Raw genomic sequence first — 24066 nt, 5'->3', positions numbered from 1 at the left:
GGGTCAGGTGTTAGCTTCACCCTGACATGACCAATGGTCAGTCATCCCCCTTCCCCCAGGGCTCCCCAGATGAGGGAGAGAAGGCAGAGGAGGAAGCGGAGTCAGGCTATGGCGAGCTGGCATTTGGAATCGGAGGTGAGAGACGGAGTGTTCAGAGAGCAGGCGGCTACACAGAGGACATCCTTTGTGTGAGGATATTGCTGGGCATTGAATGTCCATCAGAATAGAACTGAGCAACTGGCCATACCCTGCTGTGAATGAAGTCAGCTGGGAAGGAGCATCCAGGTCAGCCCAGCCAGCAAGAGAATCTGAGCCACGCGTGTCCTTGGAATTTTCTAGTAGCCATTTTTTATTTCATTTCATTTCATTTTGAGGATCTCGTTCTGTCACCCAGGCTGGTGTCCAGTGGCGTGATTATGACTCACTGCACCTTGACCTCCGAGGCTTTTAAGTGACCCTTCCACCTCAGCCTCCCAAGTAGCTGGAACCACAGGCCTGTGCCAGCACATGCAGCTAATTTTTTTGTATTTTTTGCAGAGACAGAGTCTCCCTATGTTGCCCAGGCTGGTCTTGAACTCCTGGGCTCAAGTGATCTGCCCACCTTAGCCTCCCAAAGTGCTGGGATTGTAGGCGTGAGCCACCCTGCCTGGCCCTAGTAGTCATGTTTTAAAAAGTAAGAAGAAAGAGACAAAATGAATAATGCTTCATTGAGTATACCAATATCAAAATATAATGTCAACACATAATAGAAAAATTGTGAGTGATGTGGTTCACATTCTTGCTTCCATGTACTGACTCTTTGAAATCTGGTGTGTGTGACACGACCCCATCCCATCTAGGCCGCACCACACCAGCCAAGGTGCTTAACAGCCCACAGAGAGGTTTCAGATGAGCCACCTATGGCAGGGAGGGCTGCAGCTTTGATGCAGAGCCGTGTCTTGTGTGTGAAGGCCCAAGGGCGGCAGCTGGATGGTCACCCTGTTGGCACAGCCACTGCTGAGGGTGAAACTTAGCCAAAGTTATTGTGTAATCTTAGATGGCCCCCTGATGAAAGGAGTTCGGGTAATAAGTAATGTTAACATCATTTCAGTTAAAATGTACCCAGCAAATGATTGAGTTTGTACTGTGTGCCAGGCACTTGCCCAGGCTTGAAGGAAAGAGTGATGTTTGAGACAGGGTACCGGCTAGGCACAAAACAAGCTGGTTGGTTATAAAACAAAGTTCAGGGGTGAGTTCAGGGCCCAGGAGGGCACATTTCCCTCAGATTCCAGGCAGGCAGAGGGATCTGGTGCATGCAAAACTTCTCCTTGGGATTTTGCATCAGAGGCTGTGGTGCTTCACTTAATTTCCTCTGGGTCAGGGCCCAACTGGGTCTGGTACTTCATTGACCCTGGTCATCTCTGAGTTCAAGGTGATGACATTAAATCTCTGTTGGGAATTAGTATGTAGGGAGCCCAAGGGGGCTCTGGCAGGCACCTCGGCTCCATGAGTAGGGAGGGCAGCTGAGACCACCCCCTTCCTGTATCTTAGTAGTGGGGCCACCAGAGGGAAATGCCTTCTTTTTCCTGCATTCTCCACTGTTCCAAGGAATGTTTACCTCCCTTCACTGCATGCCTACCACCTATAGAGACCCCGAGACTCCTCATACACCCAGTATTGATCCCACCCTTGTCAAATGTCATCCGAAAAACAGGGAAAAGATAAAATATTTGTCAGCATCTTGTATTCAGGAGTCTGTGAGTCTGAGGCTTGGGCAGAAACAGATTTTCAACACTTCTGGGGGCTGTGAACAGAGGTCCCTCAAGGAGGGGAGGACTGCCCTCACCCCTCACCTGATAGGTACAGAAGCCTTGGTCAGGACTACCCTGTCCCCCACCCAAGGACCAGAGCGAGGAGTGGCCCACCCAGCTTCGGCGGCCACTACACACCCTTTGTGAAGTCCCTCAGACTCTGTCGAATGCTTCATGCCACGCTGGTTTGGTTGAACAGTCGGAGCGGGGCATTGGGTTGCTGTGTGCAGCCCAGGCGGGTTCCTGGGGCATGGGGAGGGATGGCTGCCTGGCCAGGGCCCTGTCACAGGGCCATCACTGTTGCTCGCAGCAACTGGGAGAGATTAGTGCAGCTGTTGGATGTCAGTTCTCTGCCCTGAGATGGGCAGGGGAGGGTGGGCTGAGGAGAGAGGAATGTGTGAGTTGGTTGGGACTCTAGAGGAGAGGTTGTTTGCACTTACTCCTTCTGGCCTCTGGAGACAGAACAGGAAAAATGAAGCATGAAATCCCTTTTGAGAAGGAATGCCAGTCTCTCCATTAAAACACAATAATGAGGAAGGAATTCAGTATCTGAAGGAAATGGCCAAGCTGAGTGGCAGCTTCTCGGCAGGTATTTCGCAGGTTCTTCTGATGAGGGTTGCAGGGAGCAGGGAGTGTCAGCGTTAGGAAATGCTCCCAGCTGAGCCAGCGTCCAGGCATTAAGGATGTGTGGGTCACATAAGGAGCCAAGGCATCTGCAAATAGCTGTCCTCTGAACGCACAGCCTGGCAGAGTGGAATGAAGCCAGCCGGCTCCGTCCCAGCCTGCCGCCTGGCAGCTCTGTGACCTCGGGCGAGTGGTGACTTGGTTTCCCTATCTGGAAAATAGATTTGAAGACTGTTGGGAGGATGAAGGGAGATAATCCACAATCCTCAGAGTCTAACAAATACTAAGTGAAATTTTTCTTCTGATACTATTATTTAGAATGTATATTTTTAATATAAAATTTTATATAAAATTAAAATTTTTAAATATTTTAAACCTTCCAACATTTACAGTTACAGGTGTTGTGCCACTCTATGGCTATCCCATTCCAATGGAATTGAAAAGGAGTCAAATTCCAGGTGCGATTTACTTGGCAGAGAACATGAAAGCAATTTGTCCTTTACTCTTACGAACAGCTGTTTTTATCTAGTTTCACTTTCGTAAAGATTGGGGAATGGAGTGGCTCTTTAAATTTTGTTTGAGTCTTGCTTCCCACGTTTCTTAATCCCACTGTGTGAAAAGCAGATATTTAGAAACGTGAAGGAACTCAACACCTTTACGTAACAGAACCACACATCACTTTCTTTAGATTGGTGGGGGAACCCTAGGGTTTTAAGGAAGTGAGTTTCCTGATGTTTGAAATTCGCCAATGCAGCCTTTCAAAAATATGCTTAGCATAGTTTAAAAAAAAAAATCATCCTTCTTGCTGATTGTGAGGAGGTCAGATATCTGTCCCTCAGCTATCCCAATGGTAGACTTGATGGAGTTACGTGACAGAGAAGAGAGCCCAAGGAAGCACCTGAGTGGTTTCTCATCTCTGGGCCACTCTGTTAAGGCTTGTTTGTCGACTTCGGGATTTTCATCTTGTTCTGGAGAGTTAAGGTCGCCAGATGAATAAAATATTACTGTTAGTGAGCACTGGGGGAGCTCATCCCCAAACTGTTTAGCCACAAGGTTAAGAAGTTAAAAAAAAAAAAAAAAAAAAAAAAAAGACTTTTGGTGTCCTTGTTTTCTATTTCTGTAAATCACATTGCTGATAAATTTGCCTTTGGGCATGCACCCTGCCCATTTTAGGTACTAGGCTCAGTTACTGGCTACAGATTGCAGATTCCCTTTTCAGGGCTGATGCTTTTAATGGTGATAGTTATTCCTGATAAGTACCTTAACTCTGCTGTGAGGTATCAAAACTGCTGGATCTATTTTTGGCTGCCTCTTTACCATTACTCCCTCTAGAGAATGTCCATACCATAACAACGTATTTATCACACTGCATTTCTACCCCAGCTCAGAATTGTGCAACTTTCTTAAAAAAAAAAAAAAAAGAGGTCCTGTCTTCTTCCAAGGACATTTGCTGTCAGAAGAACAGATATCTGTGCCCTGCCTAAATAGGCAGGCTGTGTAGCACAGATAGCCGTTAATTCAATGACTTTTTAAAATTTTAGGGCCTCACAGTGGCTCATGTCTGTAATCCCAGTACTTTGGGAGGCCGAAGCAAGGGGATCGCTTGAGGTGAGTGAGGAGTTGGAGACCCGTCTGGCCAACATGGCGAAACTCCATCTCTACTAAAATCCAAAAAAAAAAAAAAAAAAAAAAAAAAAAGCCAGGCATGGTGTCTCAGGCCTGTAATCCAGCTACTGGGGAGGCTGAGGCACGAGAATCGCGTGAATCCGGGAAGTAGAGGTTGCAGTGAGCTGAGATTGCACCACTGCACTCCCGCCTGGCTGACTGAGCGAGACGCTATCTCAAAAATACATAAAAATAAAATAATAAAATTTTAATTTACTTTTGTTTTCTTAAGACCTAGTGAATCTGAGTGTGAATAAGAACATTATTTGTTGTATTAAAGTCCCTTGAGGATTGAAAGGACAAAACCCCAGCTAGCAACTGAGTGTATTTTCTTGACCTGTTGGAGCTGGTTGGTCCCACCCCTTGCCCTGTGTACCTCCTGCCTTTGGTGACTCAGGCACGTGGTCCAGCAGTGGCTGGCGGTTGGGTCTCTGTGACTTCAGGACAGCGTGGAGTTGATCAGCTCGTGTGGGAGTCAGACTTCTCTGACCATGTTAGTGCTATGCCCTTTCCAGCCCAGCAAGGGTCAGAGCCAGTATGCTGTGGGATTTTGCTTGTCTGTTTGATTTTTGGAAAACGGACAGGAAGGGCTGTGACAGTGCCTGTCTAGTCACTGACAACCACAGGCACTTCTCTGAGCACATATCAAAGACTCTCTGTGATCGTGGTTCCCGGCCCCTGGTGTTGGCAGCTACCTTCCTGCCATCTGTGCCTTTACATACCAGCGGCCATGTAGAAAGAGCTTACCTTATGACCTGGGAGTCGTTTTCCTCCACTGGGACTCCCAGGCCCTCCTCTCTGCTTCACCCTACCCAGTGCCGCCAGGGACATTACAACTGATACTAAGGGAGGGAGGAAGGGATGGAGGATAAGTGCAGGCAGCTGCTTCACCTCTCCTGTTCCAGGGAGCCCCAATTCCACACACCCCAACACCACAGCTCCCTCCTACCATCTACCCTAAGAACTGCTAGAGCCCCTCCACCCCATAATAGGAACCTCCACAGTGGAGCAGCCCTACTGGAGGCAGGACCCACAGTTCAGCGACTGGAATGTCATACATGGGGGTGGGGAATGGTCCAATCTACTCCAGCATTCTAAATTAAAATTTCTTATCCTCTTACAGAAACACTGGCCAACGTGTGCTAGAATGCAGGTGTTTTCTGGGTGAAACAGGCTCTTGTGCACTGTCTTGGTACAGAAACACTTATTTCTGTGAGCACAGTGATTTGGAGTTCACCTATGCTAAGCAGCTCCTATAAGTTGAGGTCAGGCTGAATGTCCATCTTGGATTCCATGTGCAATCTAACCTTAGTCTGTCGTTTGGAGATTTTTCCACTGATGATTTTTTTATCTTCCTGAAAGTAATGTAGTGTGATTTTAAAAGAAAAAGAAAGTTGTGTTTTTGAAAGGGTCAGTGGGGTTTTGTTAATTTTCTTTAAATTCTACAAAGAGATACACTTCCCCAAAATACATTTACTTTAGTGACAGCAAAGTTAGTTTCCATTTGGAAAAGTTACACTGTTTCCAACATCAAGTTATCTCTGTTGCCAGAAAATCAAAAGGCAGCCAATCAGATTTGTAAATCTTTCCTCTGGCACATTGTCAAGATCTCTTGCAAAATGAAATTGTCCTACAGCCCTCCCCTCTCCTGTGGCTCTAAGTGCAGTTCTGCCCCATCTAAATATTAATATTTTGCAATCGTGCTCTTTATGAGCCCCTGGCAGAGTAGAGATACGCCACAGACGGGGTGAGGAGAGAGTCTTGGGGACCACTTGGCCAGTGGCTGTGGTCTTAATGAAGATTGACAAGCCCAAAGGAGGCTTGCAAATACCCTGATGCCTGCAGCCGGCTTTGCATCCAGCAGCTCCCTCCACAGATTTACAGTGGCCTCTGTTGTCCTTGAAGAGCTGCTTAGAAACAAGGTTTCAAAGCTTTCTCCTTGGGGCCTTGGGAAGGCTGGATGAACCCTTGTGTCTCCATCTGATAGGGCTGATCCAAGTGTTTCTGGGTGGTGGTTTTCCACACTGGTTTTATTTAAGGTCTATCAACAGGTGCTGAATGTGAGGCAGGGAGGCAAGTGTTTTTCTGTGGGTGTTTCTTCCTTTTAACCAACTGCACCACATGCTTCTGGTTTCAAAGCAGAATTTTTTTCTCTGCCACTTTCATGTTTTATGTCTTTTCACTTATAGGAGTGCCTTAGTTGAAATTCCATGAAAAGGGTGTGAAGTGTGGATCACCTTGCTTACACTCTGTTAGGAGGTTGAGTGCTTGTGCAGGCTGGGAGAGCATGCACTTCTTTTCAGGAGGCAGGTGAAGGGAGCAAGTGGGATGAGGCAGAAGATTGGCCAGAAAGAACACTTTTCTCCCCATGAGTCTTGCAGTTAGACAGAAGTAGTAAGAGCGATTGTGAAGTTCTTGAAAGTGAGAAGAGAGAACACGTTCCTTTAATATTAAAACTCAGTTTTTCCTGATTTTTCACGTTGGCTAAAACGTGCCAGGAAACGGGCTTTTCCTGATTTCTTTTTTCCCCTAGTACAATAACATAATGATTAAATTTGGAAAAGAACTTTGCAGTTTTCAAAGCACTTTGTTATTCACAGTTAACTGCAAAGATCCCCCTGTTTTAGATGAGAAACTGAGGTATGAAGAAGGAAAGGAACAGGAGAGAAGTAACAAAGATGAGTAACGTATTGGTAATTTCTCTAGGAGTTCTAACATTCTAACAGGCTTGTAGTTTAAGACGTTTCTAGATAGCAGATTCTCACATCTAACTCACTATATTTTCCAAACTTATCTAACTATAAGAATCAGCTGGTGTGCTTGTTCATATACAGATTCTTAGGCCCATCTTCTAGTTATTCTGATTTCAGTTGGTCTGGGGTGATCTAGGAGTCTGCTTTTTTTAACAAGGTCATGTGGGGATTCTTATCTCTTGGCATGTTTGGGAAATTTTACATAGCCGGCAGCTGAAGTGCAGATGGAAATAAGTTGTCCAAGGTCACGCAATCTGAACTCCCTGATCCCCACCTGGTGTCTCTGGTCCCTGAGCCCACATCCCCCTACCACCCACTGCTCCACAGCTGCCTTACCAGGTACACAGAGTTTGTGATCAATACTGGATAATTCTGCCACGTCTTTATTGTCATGTCTTCATCACCTACTACGTATGAAGCTGTCCAGAAACAGGAGGGATTTGAGGGTGAGGGAGAGAATGAAAAAGACAGACACAGGCATAAGAGACAAAAAGAAACCTCAATGTTATTAAAAATTCAAGCCAGGTGTAGGGGTGCACACCTGTAGCCCTAGTTACTAGGGAGGCTGTGACGGGAGGATTGCTTGAGCCCAAGAGTTCAAGGCCAGTCTGGGCAACATAGCGAGCCTGCCTCAAAAAAGAGAAAAAATCACTACAACCATAGAGGCACAGTAAATTCTAAATCTAATTGCCATATTAAGAGGCATTCATTCTCCATTCCCTTCATAAAACCTACTTATTAATGCCAGTCACACTAAATATTCATAACCAATAGGCTGTGCACTAGTACAGAAGTCTCAAAAGTGGAGAGTAGCCAAGCACAGTGGCTCACAACTGTAATCCCAACACTTTGGGAGGCCAATTCAGGAGCATTGCTTGAGCCCAGGAGTTCGAGACCAGCCTGGGCAACATGGTGACACCATGTCTCTACAAAAAATGTTAAAAATTAGCCAGGCATAGTGGCACATGCCTCTAGTCCCAGCTATGAAGGGAGGCTGAGGTGGGAGGATCACTTGCGCCCAGGAGTTCAAGACTGCTATGAGCTGTGATCATGCCACTGCACTCCAGCCTGGGCGACAGAGCAAGACTCTCTTTTAAAAATAAGGCCGGGCACGGTGGCTCACGCCTGTAATCCCAGCACTTTGGGAAGCGGAGGCGGGCAGATCAGCTGAGGTCAGGAGTTCGAGGCCAGCCTGGCCAACATGGAGAAACCCGTCTCTACTAAAACACAAAAATTAGCTGGGCGTGGTGGCGCATGCCTGTAATCCCAACTACTCAGGAGGCTGAGGCCGGAGAATCACTTGAACCAGGGAAGCGGAGGTTGTGGTGAACCAAGATCACGCCATTGCACTCCAGCCTGGGCAACTAAACTCTGTCCCCCCCCAAAAAAGGTGAAGAGTATTCAGGAAGATCTCTAGGATACAAGGAAAAAAAATATATTTTTTATCTCACCCTTTTAAAATTTCTATTTGGTAATGTACCTGGCACATTACATGTATGCAAATATATATGTACATAAATACATATACATACTACCTATGTACACACATACACATTCTCAGCTAAACAACAAACACATATGGACCACACATGAAAAACTTTTTTATAGAAGCAGTGCACATTTCAGAAAGTTTGCAGCCACCTCTCAGTCCTACCTGCCTGCCTTTTGCAGTTGACTTGTATGCTACGAAAAGTCTCTTCCCAACCTGTTTATGTCTGTAATACTTGTAATCATTTATTATAATTTAATTAAATTTTATATAAGCTGATGTAATGTTGTTTTAATAAAAGAAAAGAATAGTCTCTGGAAACTTACGTTGGAAAGGCTTATTTACAGTGCAGATTGGACAGAGTATTTTTTTTTTTAGTTGCTGTCAAATTTAGGCTAGGTAAGATACCTGTGCACAGTTGAATGCCATAATCGTAAAAATCTAGGATTCTGCTTTAGTTTGGCTTGCAAAAATCTGGTATAATAAACTCCCATGTACCCTTATCCAGTTTCAGGGATTATCAACTCACAGCCAATTTTGTTTCCTCTCTTCCCCAACCCAGGTAATTTCAAAACAAATCCCAGATATCCTATGTTTTATTTATAAATATTTCGTTATATATCTTTTTTTTTAAAAGGAACCTTTTTAAAAAGCATAGCCCAAATTTTGTCATAACTAAAAAATTCAGTCACTTGTGAATATATCAGATATCTCTAATCAGAGTTAGATTTTCCCAATTCAGACATTTCTCTTATCCTTTCAGTCCAATATAGATCTTGCAGCCAACTGGTGGCGAGGTGATGGATTGGTGACCATGGGGAGGGTTGAACTTGAGCATGGGGGAAATGAAGTGGGGGTGGGAGAAGGAAGGAGCTACATCTCCAGGACAGAGGTTCTTGTTGCCTCCAAGGGTCACTGTCCTCTCTGTGTGCACAGCTCAGAGCTTGAACGTATTTCAGCCAGAAAGAACCTCACCCAGAGGGGCTGCGTCCATTCTGCTTCCCCGCAGGGTCTGTCTCATGGCCTGTGATTTAGACCGCTGGGTACTTTGACATCTGGGCCCGCAGTGTGAGGACTTCCAGCCCCTAAAGGTGTTCTTCATTATCCAGATCCATCCCTTCCCTGGGCCTTGGCCACAGTGGTGAGCTCAGCAGAATTCCCTCAAAAGGAATGCTGCGTTTTGAGTGGCTCATGGGAACCCGGGTTTGGGGTTCCAAAGGTAGCTGAGCAGTGACGGGAGAGTGCTCAGGGGAGGCCCTTCCTGGACAGGGGAGCCAGGGGCGGAGCATGCTCAGCAGGACCGGGCTCTGCTGTGTCCGCTACAGCGTGATAAGGCGAGCAGGGCGGCACATACTGGCACTTCTTCCTTTCAGTGCTTCCAGAAAGTGAGCACAGCTGCTTCGTGGCTGACTTCGTTATCTCTTTATTTCCAGGGAAGACTCAACTCAAAAAAGTTTTCACTGTGGTACATGCAGTGTGGACATAAGCAAGTGGCTTTGCCTGGCTAAAACAGTGATAAAAGGAGCTACCTTAGAGGTGGTGAGGGTCAGATACGCGTGCACACATAAATACATGGAATGATGCTTGGTATACAGCATTGTCCAACAGAATATCCTGTGATCGTGCAAACATACTCTGTCTGTGCCTCCCGATGCAGTTGAGCCCTTAAAAGAAGGCTGAAGTGACGGAGGAAACTTTAATTAATTTAAATTTGAATAGCCACATGTGGCTTTGGTGACTACTACATTCCATGCAAGTCTAGGGGATGTTGATAATACCATAACGATGGTATTTTGTTTTTATCCACCCATCTGCACACTGATGTAAAATTTTTAATATGGTTCTCAGTGAAGACCTAGAAGACAATACTGGTATGAAAAGCAGAGACAGTATTATAAAGTGGTGTTTGCTATGCATCTGTGTGACCCAGAACATTTAGGATGTCAAAGATCGTCTCTGAAATGAAGGGTCAGATTTTGAAGTGGACTGCATCTGTGGGAGTCTTTCAAGGAAGGGGAGACAGCCTTGTGATAAGCATGGGTGGGAGCAGGAACTCAGGCTGACATTTCGTGTGTGCTTCTTACTGGCTATGTGGCCTGAGTCACATCGCTTCGTATTTTTGATCACCAGTGTTCATCTGGAAGATGAGGGTCATGATACGCACCTGCCTGCTGGGGTTGTCACATGTGCTGAGCTGTCAGGGCACCTGGGCTCAGTCCGTGAGGACCATGGTTATCATTCAGATAATGATGATGCTAATACCACAACTTAATGCACAATCACCATCACTTCTAATTAGATTGGAAAATTTAATAATTTTTATCTCTATCAGATGCCAGGGATGCTGATTGATTGCCCTAGATGCTACTTAAATATATGCTCTTTTGACTTTTAAACATTCACAATAATTAGAATCCAGTGAACTGAGGGAGAGAGAAACCTCTAACATGATCCCACTAATGCCTGATCGAGGTGAGAGCAAGCAGGTCGGCCACAGTGGCTGCAGGTTCCCAGCTGTCATCTTCTTGTGCTCAGACTGTGGGTTTTTAGGTCATACATACATCTTGTGCTGCCTGCAAAGATTTGGTATCCAGAAGTTGATAGAATACAATTTTTTTTAAGAGGAAGAGGTTTTTGGTGTTAACCATGTAGCCTGGCTTCTTGACATCATATCATTTTTATTTTACTCAGTTGAAATGAATCAACAAAAACATAAGGCTGGAAGAGTGGAAACTCTGACTTAACTGCTTCCTCATATGCTCTCCCTTTCTGCCTCATATGTTCTCCCTTTCCTCTCCTAGATGTGACATTTGCTGCGTCACCTTTCGAACACATCGAGGACTGCTGCGTCACAACGCGCTTGTCCACAAACAACTTCCCAGGGATGCAATGGGCAGGCCTTTCATACAGAACAACCCTTCGATTCCTGCTGGCTTCCACGACTTAGGATTCACAGACTTCTCCTGTAGGAAGTTTCCTCGCATTTCTCAGGTATTCTGATCAGCCCATGGAAGCAACCAGCAACTGCCTTCCATGGTCCACACAGTTAGACCGTGGAAACTTCCCCTCCTTGAGGTTTCTTTCCTTAAAATGTCGGTTGGGCTTTGTCTTTTTTGTAACACCTTTTTTCTTAAAATTATCGTTGGCCCTTTTAGTCTCCCTTGGGTTGTTGGGTTGAGAAGGGTGCATAGTCTTGTTTGGGGTTGAATATCCTATGAACTGTGCATTGATCTAGCTCTTCTGTGCCTTTTGCCCGTTCTTGGGTCTTTGAGGTTTAAGTTGTCAGTTGTAGACTAGGCCCCAGTGGCTCACACCTATAACCCCAGCACTTTGTGAGGCCAAGGCAGGAGGATCATTTGAGATCAGGAGGTTGACACCTGCCTGGACAGCATAGCAAGACTTTATCTCTACAAAAAATTTAAAAATTAGCCAGGTGTGGTGGTGCGCACCTAGTAGTCCCAGCTACTTGGGAGGATGAGGTGGGAGGATCACTTGAGCCCAGGAGGTTGAGGCTGCATTGAGCCATGATTGCGCCACTGCACTCCAGCCTGGGTGGCAGAGATTGTCTCAAAAATAAAATAAAATTTTAGGGCCGGGCGTGGTGGCTCATGCCTGTAATCCCAGAACTCTGGGAGCCCAAGGCTGTCGGATCATAAGGTCAGGAGTTCAAGACCAGCCTGACCAACATGGTGAAACCCCGTCTCTACTAAAAATATAAAAAATTAGCTGGGCATGGTGGCACATGCCTATAATCCCAGCCGCTGGGGAGGCTGAGGCATGACAATCTCTCGAACTCGGGAGGTGGAGGTTGCAGTGAACGGAGATCATGCCTGGGTGACAGAGCAAGACTCAGCCTCAAAAAGAAAGAAATAAAACTAAAACTACTTCGAAATTATTTTTTTCCCCATTTAAAAAAGTTGAGACAGAAGGTATCAACAGTGTTGTTCTTCAAGTGTACAAGGTACAAACTCAATGGATTGTTCCATATGCACACACCCATGTGTGTACACCCCCCAGGTGACATTCCTCATAGCCCCTCCTAGGCAGCATCCCCCTTCCACAATCACAGAGGGATAGGGTAGCTGATTCTCCAACATCTCTGACCCTCAGTTTTGCAAGGCACCCACTTTTACAAAGAGAATTAATTCTACCCTTGTGGTATTGTTACTTAACTATACTTCAGAATCTCTAGTGAGATACCCTGTGGGTTGATATCATTTATCATGCAAACGTGATTCTTAAGATGCTTTGTGGATTTCCTTATTCAGTCCAGTGTGTTAGCAAGCAGGAGAAGGTCAACTTTTTTTTTTTTTAAGGCAGAGTCTTGTTCTGTTGCCCAGGCTAAAGTGCAGTGTGGCATAATCATGTGTCACTGCAGACTCAACCTCCTTAAGCTCAGGTGCTTTTCCTGCCTCAGCCTCCCAATAGCTAGGACACAGGCATGTACCACCACATCTGGCTAATTTTCTTATTTTTTTAATAGAGACAAGGTCTTGCTATGTTGCCCAGGCTAGTCACAAACTCCTGGCCTCAAGCCATCCTCCCCTCTCGGTCTCTGGAGTAGCTGGGACTAGAGGCATGAGCCAACACACCTGGCTAATTTTTTTTTTTTATTTTTTGTAGAGATAAGGGATCTTGCTATGTTGCCCAGGCTGGGAACTCTTTATATTTTAGGGAAAGGCTGTGTACTGGGATAAATGTACAACAAATACTTTGTGCATCTCCGTTTAGTGATTAGTTTTTCAATCTTCACGTGTGTTCCCTTGCTTTTACCGGTGGGTTCTATATAGGCCTGGTGCGAAACAAACCTGCGGAGGTGCATCAGCGAGCAACACCGTTTTGTCTGCGACACCTGTGACAAGGCGTTCCCCATGCTCTGCTCACTGGCTCTGCACAAGCAGACCCACGTGTCGGCAGACCAGGGTCAAGAAAAGCCGCAGGCCACGCCCCTGCCTGGTGACGCCCTGGACCAGAAGGGCTTCCTGGCCTTGCTTGGCCTGCAGCACACCAAAGACGTCAGGCCTGCCCCCGCCGAGGAGCCCCTGCCGGATGACAACCAGGCAATTCAGCTCCAGACACTTAAGTGTCAGCTACCTCAGGACCCCGGCTGCACCAACCTGCTGAGCCTGTCTCCCTTCGAAGCTGCTTCCCTAGGCGGTTCTCTCACAGTTCTCCCCGCGACCAAGGACAGCATAAAGCACCTGTCCCTGCAGCCCTTCCAGAAGGGCTTCATCATCCAGCCTGACAGCAGCATTGTGGTCAAGCCCATCTCTGGCGAGTCGGCCATCGAGCTGGCAGACATCCAGCAGATTCTGAAGATGGCGGCCTCGGCTCCCCCTCAGATCAGTCTTCCGCCCTTCTCCAAGGCCCCCGCCGCCCCACTGCAGGCGATCTTCAAGCACATGCCCCCTCTGAAGCCAAAGCCCCTGGTCACACCACGGACCGTGGTGGCCACCTCCACGCCCCCGCCTCTCATCAACGCCCAGCAGGCTTCCCCCGGCTGTATCAGCCCCAGCCTGCCGCCACCCCCTCTGAAGCTCCTCAAAGGCTCAGTGGAGGCGGCCTCCAATGCCCACCTGCTGCAGTCCAAGTCCGGGACCCAGCCCAACGCGGCCACGCGGCTCTCCCTGCAGCAGCCGCGGGCGGAGCTGCCGGGCCAGCCCGAGATGAAGACGCAGCTGGAGCAGGACAGCATCATCGAGGCCTTGCTGCCGCTGAGCATGGAGGCCAAGATCAAGCAGGAGATCACAGAGGGGGAGCTCAAGGCCTTCATGACAGCGCCCAGCGGCAAGAAGACGCCCGCCATGCGCAAGGTGCTCTACCCTTGCCGCTTCTGCAACCAGGTGTTTGCCTTCTCGGGGGTCTTGCGTGCCCACGTGCGCTCCCACCTGGGCATCTCGCCATACCAGTGCAACATCTGTGACTACATTGCCGCCGACAAGGCCGCGCTCATCCGCCACCTGCGCACGCACAGTGGCGAGCGGCCCTACATTTGCAAGATCTGCCACTACCCCTTCACTGTCAAAGCCAACTGCGAGCGTCACCTGCGCAAGAAGCACCTCAAGGCCACCCGCAAGGATATCGAGAAGAACATCGAGTATGTGAGTAGCAGCGCGGCCGAGCTGGTGGACGCCTTCTGCGCCCCAGACACCGTGTGCCGGCTGTGCGGCGAGGACCTCAAGCACTACCGTGCCCTGCGCATCCACATGCGCACACACTGCGGCCGCGGCCTGGGCGGGGGCCACAAGGGCCGCAAGCCCTTTGAGTGCAAGGAGTGCAGCGCCGCTTTCGCGGCCAAGCGCAACTGCATCCACCACATCCTCAAGCAGCACCTGCACGTGCCCGAGCAGGACATCGAGAGCTACGTGCTGGCCGCCGACGGCCTGGGCCCCGCAGAGGCGCCGGCCACTGAGGCCTCAGGGCGTGGAGAGGACAGTGGCTGCGCTGCCCTTGGTGACTGCAAGCCCCTCACTGCCTTCCTGGAGCCCCAGAACGGCTTTCTTCACAGGGGCCCCACCCAGCCTCCGCCTCCCCATGTCTCGATCAAGTTGGAGCCCGCCAGTAGCTTTGCAGTGGACTTCAATGAGCCCCTGGACTTCTCTCAGAAGGGCCTGGCACTGGTCCAAGTGAAGCAGGAAAACATCTCCTTTCTGAGCCCTTCTTCCCTGGCCTCCTACGACTGCTCCATGGAGCCCATCGACCTGTCCATCCCCAAGAACTTCAGGAAAGGGGACAAGGATTTGGCCACTCCCAGCGAAGCCAAGAAGCCTGAGCAGGAGGCGGGGAGCAGCGAGCAGCCCTCTCCCTGCCCAGCACCCGGCCCTTCTCTTCCTGTGACTTTGGGGCCCAGCGGGATCCTGGAAAGCCCCATGACCCCTGCGTCGGCAGCCACCCCAGAGCCCCCAGCGCAGCCCCTGCAGGGCCCTGTTCAGCTGGCGGTCCCAATCTACTCCTCAGCCCTGGTCAGCAGCCCTCCGCTGGTGGGAAGCTCAGCCCTCCTGAGTGGCACAGCCTTGCTGCGTCCACTGCGGCCCAAGCCCCCCCTGCTTTTGCCAAAGCCCCCCGTGACAGAAGAGCTGCCCCCGCTGGCCTCCATTGCCCAGATCATCTCATCTGTATCCTCGGCCCCCACCCTGCTGAAAACCAAGGTGGCGGACCCAGGGCCTGCAAGCACTGGCAGTAACACCACGGCTTCAGACAGCTTAGGAGGCTCTGTCCCCAAAGCTGCCACCACCGCCACCCCTGCCACCACCACCAGCCCAAAAGAGTCTAGTGAGCCTCCCGCTCCAGCCAGCAGCCCAGAGGCTGCCTCTCCCACTGAGCAGGGCCCAGCGGGCACGTCGAAGAAGAGGGGCCGGAAAAGGGGGGTGAGGAGCCGACCCCGCACCAACAACGGTGGGGTGGACCTGGACTCCAGCGGGGAGTTTGCCAGCATCGAGAAGATGCTGGCCACCACAGACACCAACAAGTTCAGTCCGTTTCTGCAGACAGCGGAGGACAACACTCAGGATGAGGTGGCCGGAGCCCCTGCCGACCACCATGGGCCCAGTGATGAAGAGCAGGGCAGTCCCCCAGAAGACAAGCTGCTGAGGGCCAAGCGGAACTCGTACACCAACTGCCTGCAGAAGATCACCTGTCCCCACTGTCCCCGGGTTTTCCCTTGGGCCAGCTCCCTACAGAGGCATATGCTCACACACACTGGTAAGAGGGCCACCGGGCTCCCAGGCAGTGAGTCCTGCTTCCTGGCAGGCGGAACCACGAGTGTGGGTCAAAAGCGAGACCCATCTCCCACAGCTCCAGTTATTCCTAGCTTGGCTTCTTCCCCAGTCTCCAAAGCCCCGAGCTTGTCTGGTGGTGCAGTATTGCCTTTGTGCAGGGACCGAGCCCTCCAAGGACAGCATTCTAGTGAGTGTTCACCCAGGGCGTTTTGAGGTGAAAGTGGTCACAGGCCCTCAGATCACTCATGGCGTCGCCTCATCCCTTCCGGAGGTGGTAGCCAGATTATCTACTGGGTTAAGCAGGGAGGTGGCTCCGGAGAAGTGAGACTTTTTGTATTAAGGTATTGGGGCATAATGAGCTCGGTGCTTTGACATCCCATTCCAGTGTCCTCAATGCAGCTTTTTAAATTTTGAAAATTTTGTGAAGTTTCTTTGGATGCCATGTCCTCTTAAACAGAAATATTACAAATTGTGATGTTGGCTGTTTTCTTTCAGTTCACTAAGGCAGTCACATCTTCCCCTGTTGATTGTGAAAATCAGCAATGAGTGGTGGTAGAATGTTTTAAAATTTCTGTTTATACTACAATTGTAAGCCTTTCTGAGAAACTTCTCTCAGAAGGGCCTGGCGCTGGTCCAGGTGAAGCAGGAAAACATCTGCTTTCTGAGCGCTTCTTCCCCAGCCCCTACGACTGCTCCATGGAGCCCATCGACCTGTCCATCCCCAAGAACTCACACCCAAGTGTGAAAAAATTCTAAGTAACAGACTTAAATTGTCAAAGTGATACCCCAAAAGTATCTTCCTTTTTTCTTTCTTTCTTTTTTTTTTTTTTTTTTTTTTTTAATAAAAGAGTCTCACTATATTGCTCTCAAACTCCTGGGCTCAAGCAGTTTTTTTGCCTCCCAAAGTGCTAGGATTACAGGCATGAGCCCCCGCACCTGGCCCCAAAAGTATTTTTCTTTTTTTGAGACGGAGTCTCGCTCTGTTACCCAGGCTGGAGTGGAGTAGTATGATCTCAGCTCACTGCAACCTCTGCCTCCCTGGTTCAAGCAATTCTCCCTTCCTCAGCCTCCCAAGTAGCTGAGATTACAGGCATGTGCCACCATGCCCGGCTAATTTTTGTATTTTTAGTAGAGATGGGGTTTCACCATGTTGGCCAGACTGGTCTCAAACTCCTGACCTCAGGTGATTTGACCACCTTGGCCTCTCAAAGTGCTGGGATTACAGGCGTGAGCTACTGCGCCCGGCCTGCCCAAAAGTATTTTTCAAATGTTAGTTTCTAGAAGTTAATTTTTAAAGAGAAGTTTAGGATAGGAATATACTTTAAATAATTTTGTATCAGGTGCTTTTAGTATATAAATGGCCATACAACTCTCATCTGAATTATAATTTTCTGAATTTTCTCAGTGAACAGTCTCAGTATTCAGTTTATGTTATTGAACTAAGGGCAAATTAGTGAGATATCCTATCTTTTTGGAGTTTACAACCAAAATATTAATAAATAGATAGGGCCTTAAACCAAATGGTACTGGATTGGCGAATAAAATACAGAACACCAGTTAAATTTGAATTTCAGATAGACAACAAATAATTTTTAGTATAAGTATTTTTATGTAGTTCTTGGGATTTACTAAAAAATTATTTGTTTATCCAAAATTCAAATTTAGCTCTGGGCATCCTGGGTTTTTTTGTGGGTTTTTCTTTTTGCGCTAAATATGGTAACCCAAGGTAGTCAGGAGGTTTATGACAGGATGTTGAGGGTGGGTTGTGGGAATTGGTGTGAGCTGTGCTCTGTATCCAGATGGAAATGCATTACATAGAGTTGATCATCCCACAAAGCTTTGGAGAAGCTCGTTGAAGGCTGTTTCTCCTAGATGAGGTGGAACAGCAGGAGGGAGGTCATGGAGCCACGGCTGGATACCTGAACAGTGTGCAGAATGGAGCCTGGGGAGGGAGAGGAAGCTGGGAGCCAGAGGGAGTTGTGGCTGCGAGCAATAGGACTCTCAGAGGTTGCACTGGTCACCAGAGCTTGCCACACAGACACTGCATTTCTTTCTGCTGTGGTGGGTCCTTGAATCCAGGGATTGAGGAGTAGCAAGTCAGGAGTGCCTGTCCAGGGAGGACTCAAGGAGAACCAGGATTTCTAGATTTGTAAAGTGTGTACTGCCCTTTCATACCACTGTCTCCCTGTTAAAATAGTTTAAGCCTGACAAGTAAAGCAATCATTCTAATGATGACAGCAGTTCAGGGAAGAAAATGCATCTTCAAGAGAAGGTGCCCCTTATAGCAGTTTCTTTTGCTACCCTTTTTGGGTGCCACCTGTTTATCGCCTACTGAGAGTCTATGGGGAAGTGAGTTTTTCTGTTACCACTTTCCAGAAAGCAGATGGTCTGGATCTGATGATTGGCTTGGCTCACCCCCTTCCTCAGTGCTCCCACCTCCCCCTGCTGTCACCCAACCTCCCCATCTTCTTCCTCCAGTATTTCCTTTTTTAAGAGTTGTGCCCATGTCTTTGCAGGTGCCTGATATGTGTTCCCATTTGTGAATCCAGTCATGATTGCCTGGCTTTTGAATGCCAAAGTATCAGCGTTGGTTTAAAATTTAGTAGCATCTGAAACTGAGCAAGAAAGCAGGAGGTTTGTTTAAGATAGGATGGGGTAGATATAAATATAAACATTCTGCCTCTTGTCCCTTAAAAGTTACTGATAACCTCGATAGATGTGTCTGCTTTGGCACAATCCCTGTATCCTATCATAATATGTTCTTGGTAGAGCTAGTCTTCATGACAGTCCTGTGAGGGTGATGTCATCCATGTGTTGCCACAAGGAAATCAAGGTTTACTTTTAAGGAGCTAAGTAACTTGCCTACAGCCATATGGGGAATAAGAGATGGAGCTACTTTTCCAAGCCAGGGTCCAGTTCTGTGCAACTGCCCACTGGTCAGGGTGTGTGTGCCCAGTGTGTCGTCTGTGTGAAGGCAGAAGGCAGGCAGGGTGCACCTTCCATGCCTCCCCGTGTTCCCACATGTCCACATTGCAGAAGATTGGGAAGTAGTTTGAGATAAGGCGGGACACCACTGTGGATCAGAATGTTATTAGCTAATTTGAGACTTAATGACTACAGAATCGTGTTAGCCACATGAATAGACACTGTATGAAGGTTGGTGCCCATTGAGCTCCATTAACTTCCTTTGCTGTGCTTCACTCTCAGCTTCCAGGGATGTTCAGCATCACCACTACTAAATCATGTTATATGGAGCACTTGGCTACATCCAGTGTCATGTTAGAGCATTTTCCATTCATGGAGCATTAGAGCTGGAAGGAGCCTGGGAAGTCATCTGATGGGCCCCCTCTCCCCACAGACCTGATCTTTTTCCTGGTAGGCAGCTCTGCTGTCACTCAGAGCCACATGGATCCTTGGCCCCCTAGGCTTCTGTGAGGCGCTGTCTCCAAAACTTTGAAGAAAGTCTTGAGTATACACATGTTAAACATTGACTCTGCAGCCACCCTGCAAACAGAGGTGTTACTCAGAGAAGATGTTCTGTGGGGTATTTTTGTTTTTTCTAGTTTTTTGCTTTTGTACAGACAAGGTCTCACCATGTTACCCAGGCTGTTCTCGAACTCCTCAGCTTTGCAAAGTATTGGGATTATAGGCGTGGGCCACTGTGCCTGGCCGTTTTGTGTTTTTGAGTATAATGTTAAAATCTAGCCGAGTTCCAGCCAGAAGCATTGAGCAGCATCCGGTTTTGGACTGCATTTAAACAAACTGTCTACACCTTGAATGCTGGCCTCCTCCTACCCCCTCAGCAAATTACTGTACTGTCTCTACTTTGTCTCAAAACACATGTTCTCCAGTCCTCCCCATCCTCAAAGGGGCAGCAAGAAGCAGATCTGGTGTTCAGTGTCCAACGAGGGGTATACCTGCTGGCTGCTGGCAAGGAGCATGTGGCCTCAGCCTTTTCTTGCTCCCGGCTCAGGTTCCAGGAACTGTGTTTGATGAGGAAGCTGGCAGGGCTGTCATTTTTCATACCCCCTGGCACAGTCTCCACACACCTGCCTTTCCTCCTTCCTTCCACTCCTCTCCAGCTCTCTCCCAGACCATACTTTCCTGCTGATGAGGACAGTTCCTGGTTCCTTACCTTTCTCTACCTAAACGCACCACTCCATAGGAGACAAGAGTGCACTGTTCCTGCCTTTACCCCTCGGGAGCATCTCGTGTGTTTTTAGGCCACAGGTGGAGGAGAGGGTGCCAGAAAACACAGCCAGTCTGTTCTAGCCTCTGTCCTCATTTTCTTCCCCCTTCCCTTTTCTCCGGTTCCTTGTCCCAAAGTGATGGGCTTGGGACTATGGGGTGTCCATTCTGGGCTTCCCTGGCTTGCTCACTTTCTCACAGGTGCTTTGAGCGCCTTTTTTGAGCCGGCTCAGGCTTTCCCCCCACACCCTTTCCTCCCTGCTCCTACCTGGCAATGAGGGTCACAGCTTCGGTCAGTGAGTCATCCAAACCTGGGTGTGGAAAGCACCTGGGACACCACTTGTATTTGGCTCCTTTTAGCTTTCTTAAAAGACAGCTTTGGCCATTTGTACCCAGTCCTGTGTACACTTCTGCCAAATACAGAGAGAAAATGCCAAAAGAAAGATACCTGCATGCAGGGATGGAGGAGCAACGGAGAGAAGGCTGGGCTGCTCAGGCTGTCATCTTGTTACAAAAAGAAAAGCAACTGCAAGGTTTTCTATGCTAGTTAGACCCCACCTTTCTAACCCTGATTGTCTTTGAAAAATGAACAGAAATGTTTTCAGTTCTGTTTTTGTTTTTTTTTTTTTTTATCTTGGAGGCCAAGGCCCTAGTCTCCTCATCAAACTATTCTCACTGTTCACTATTCTCTTGCCTCAAAGTCCTTCTTCATTTCTTGACTGTTCTGGGAGAGTAAACACTGGCTAATTTTTTTTGTTTGTTTTTGGAGATTTTTTTTTTTTTGAGACAAGCTCTCACCCTGTCACCCAAGCACCCTGGCTAGAGTACAGTGGCATGATCACAGCTCACTGCAGCCTTGAACTCCTGGCTGAGTTCAAGTGATCCTCCTGCCTCAGCTTCCCAAGTAGCTGGGACTACAAGTGCACACCACCATGCCTGGCTAATTTTTTTATTTTATTTTTTGAGACAAAGTCTTGCTCTGTAGCTCAGGCTGGAGTGCAGTGGCACGATCTTGGCTCACGACAACCTCCGCCTCTCCGGTTCAAGTGATTCTCCTGCCTCAGACTCCAGAGTAGCTGGGATTACAGGCGCGTGCCACTGCACCCAACTAATTTTTTGTATTTTTAGTAGAGACAGGGTTTCACCACATTGGCCAGGCTGGTCTTAAACTCCCGACCTCAGGTAATCCACCAGCCTCGACCTCCCAAAGTGCTAGGATTACAGGTGTGAGCCTCCACACCGGCCTTTTTTTTTATTTTTTGTAGAGACAAAGTCTCACTGTGTTGCCCAAGTTGGTCTTGAACTCCTGGGCTCAAGCGATCCACCTCCGTTGGCCTCCCAAAGTGCTGGGATTATAGGCATGAGCCACTCTGCCCAGCTGGCTGATGGTTTAAGCGCTCGTGTTGGGGCTTGCAGAATGCTGTAGGTCCTGAGTGTGCAGGTAACTCCCTGTGGTTACAGGTGCTTTTACAAATCCCCTCCTAAAGCAGATATTCGTGGCAGCTCCCAAATAAATAGAATCATTTGCTACTTTCTATACAGGTGGCTGGCCAACAAGTGTTTTTGAAACCTGTGTTATTATAAAATACTAAACGAGCCCGTTTTCCTGCATCCCTGCAATCCAGAGAGCCCACCACTATGTGAAAATGTCAGACTTACGCAGTGAAATGCGAGCTTTTAATGACTCGTGTGAGTTGTTATGTCACTTTGGGAGCCTTTGTACTTTGATGCAATGCTTTCACATCATGGATTGTTTTCTGAATTTAGCATTAATAGGGACCTTCTCATGGGGACGTCAGCCTGGCAGTCCTAACCAACTGTAAAGGTGACGCATTTACCAGTGTGAAAATTACAGAGTAAACCATGTGACAGGGGGAGCGAGAAGCCGATTGTTTTCTTTGAAATCAAGAATCCTATCATAGTAGCTTCTTACTTGTTTTCCTCCTGGCCCAGTTATTTTCTCAATCTGGCCCGACTCAGAGAAGCAGCAGTGTTACCTTTTGACAATAAAATGTTAAAAGTACTTTATTTTTACTTGAAATTATTAAATACTGTGTTCAATTTTAAGTGACAAACAATAAGTAATTTTTTTCATTTTATTTTATTTTTGAGACAGAGTCTGTCTGTCGCCCAGGCTAGAGTGCAGTGGCACGATCTCTGCTCACTGCCACCTCCGCCTCCCAGGCTCAAGCGATCCTCCCACCTCAGCCTCTCCAGTAGCTGGGATTAAGGTGTGCACCACCATGCCTAGCTAATTTTTGTATTTTTAGTAGAGACCGGGTTTCACCATATTGGCCAGGCTGGGTCTTGAACTCCTGGCCTCAAGTGATCTGCCCACCTCGGCCTCCCACAGTGTTGGGATTACAGGCGTGTGCCACCGTGCATGACCACAAGAAGTAATTTGGAAGATGCACCATAAACACTGTCATACTGTACAACTAGTCACACTTTTTTTTTTTTTGATGTGGATGTTTTAAAAATAAATTTTGCAGAATGATATGAGGAGACCCTGAAAACAGTCAGTGGGGTTCTCCACTTCTGTTCAGGTTGTCTTGTGGAGCTACTCAGAAGCACACAGGCCGGGTTTCTGGGTTTCCGATTCTGCCCTTTCCAGGTTTCTAATTCTGTTGTCTTTGTTGCGAGCATCTTTATTCTTAAAAGTGCCTGAGGAGATTTGTAAGCATCATCTTAAAGGGTCTTTTAGCTCAGGAGGGAATCAACGTCCCCTGTCTCTGATTATTACTCCTGATGTGAAATTGTGGCCATGCTGTCATGGGGGTGGTGCCAGGTCCACACCTTCAGGCTCTGTATGAATGGCGCCCCCTGGAGTCGTGTGACACAGCCAGGCCGGTCAAGGCTAGTCCCTCCTTCCCCTGGGAAAACACATGGCCCCTCTGGCTGGTCCCCAGGTGCCAGGCCCTTGCTGTGCATTCACAGGGGAGTGCGTGGCCTTGGGCACCTGCACTAGTTCAGGCTTCTGTCGACATTAATCTAACACCAGAGGCCCCTGTGATCTGTGTTTCCAGGGAGCTGTGTTTAATTGTGGCAATCCCAGGGTTATGAGACAAAAGTACTGGGCCCCAGCTCTGAAGTCATGTCGGTTAACACACAAAACCTTTTACCCTGTAACATTAGCAACTGGGACCTTGGACTCCAGCGACTTGGGGGAAAGGGAGGAATTCAGTGATACACAAATGATGCACCACCGACTTCCATCTCCTGAAGGCTCCTGATCCCCTCCCTCCCTCCACTCTTTTCCTCTCCACCTCCTTTTTCCCTTGTGCTTTCTTTCTCCCTCACATGCATCCACACAAACCCAGGACAAGTCGTAGAGGAGCTTCGATTGCATTTTGAAACATGACGTTTACAGCACAAAAGGAATCCAAGTAAAAGGAGAGGGTAGCAGACCAAAGCAGGAGGGGACTGTGCCTCTCTCAGTGGCTCACCCATCTGTGCGTTTGGGATGGGTCTAGGGGCGAGGCAGGGCTGCCAAAATGTCCTCTTCACATGCACATCTGTTGAGTGGAGCACATGATCAAATGCAGACATAGTTACGTATTGGTCACTCATTTGCAACCAAGCTTGGAGCAGGGGGAACAAAGAACCTTTAATGAGAAGATCTGACTCTTGCCACCTAGGACGACAGTGAACTTGAGCAGAGGTCACTGCAGGATGTCTCAGCAAGTCAGACAGGAGTTGTCCTGGGAAGTCACAACTCACTGCTCCCATTCCCCTGAGGGAGGGACACAGCCACCAAGACCAGGAAGGGGGACTGGCCACCCTGGCCGGGGGCTGTCACTGACTTCTTCTCTTCATGAGCCCCCAAAGATACCCAAGGG

The 24066-nt window shown here is 48.2% G+C and overlaps 1 protein-coding gene across 13 annotated transcripts in view; it reads left to right on the top strand.

The window, feature by feature from the left end:
- RREB1 (ras responsive element binding protein 1) overlaps positions 1-24066 on the top strand; it is a 202491-nt gene that overhangs the window by 166485 nt on the left and 11940 nt on the right. For all 13 annotated transcript variants that reach the window (XM_063632936.1, XM_063632937.1, XM_055263009.2 and 10 more), the window contains 2 exons: positions 11123-11312; positions 13112-16022. In XM_063632936.1, coding sequence (XP_063489006.1) covers positions 11123-11312; positions 13112-16022 — 3101 coding nt within the window. The remainder of the gene's footprint in view (positions 1-11122; positions 11313-13111; positions 16023-24066) is intronic.

The sequence above is a fragment of the Symphalangus syndactylus genome, chromosome 23 (assembly GCF_028878055.3).
Source record: "Symphalangus syndactylus isolate Jambi chromosome 23, NHGRI_mSymSyn1-v2.1_pri, whole genome shotgun sequence".
Classification (NCBI taxonomy): domain Eukaryota; kingdom Metazoa; phylum Chordata; class Mammalia; order Primates; family Hylobatidae; genus Symphalangus; species Symphalangus syndactylus.
The sequence above is the reverse complement of the archived record's forward strand: the minus strand, read 5'-3'. Positions and strand labels throughout refer to the sequence as shown.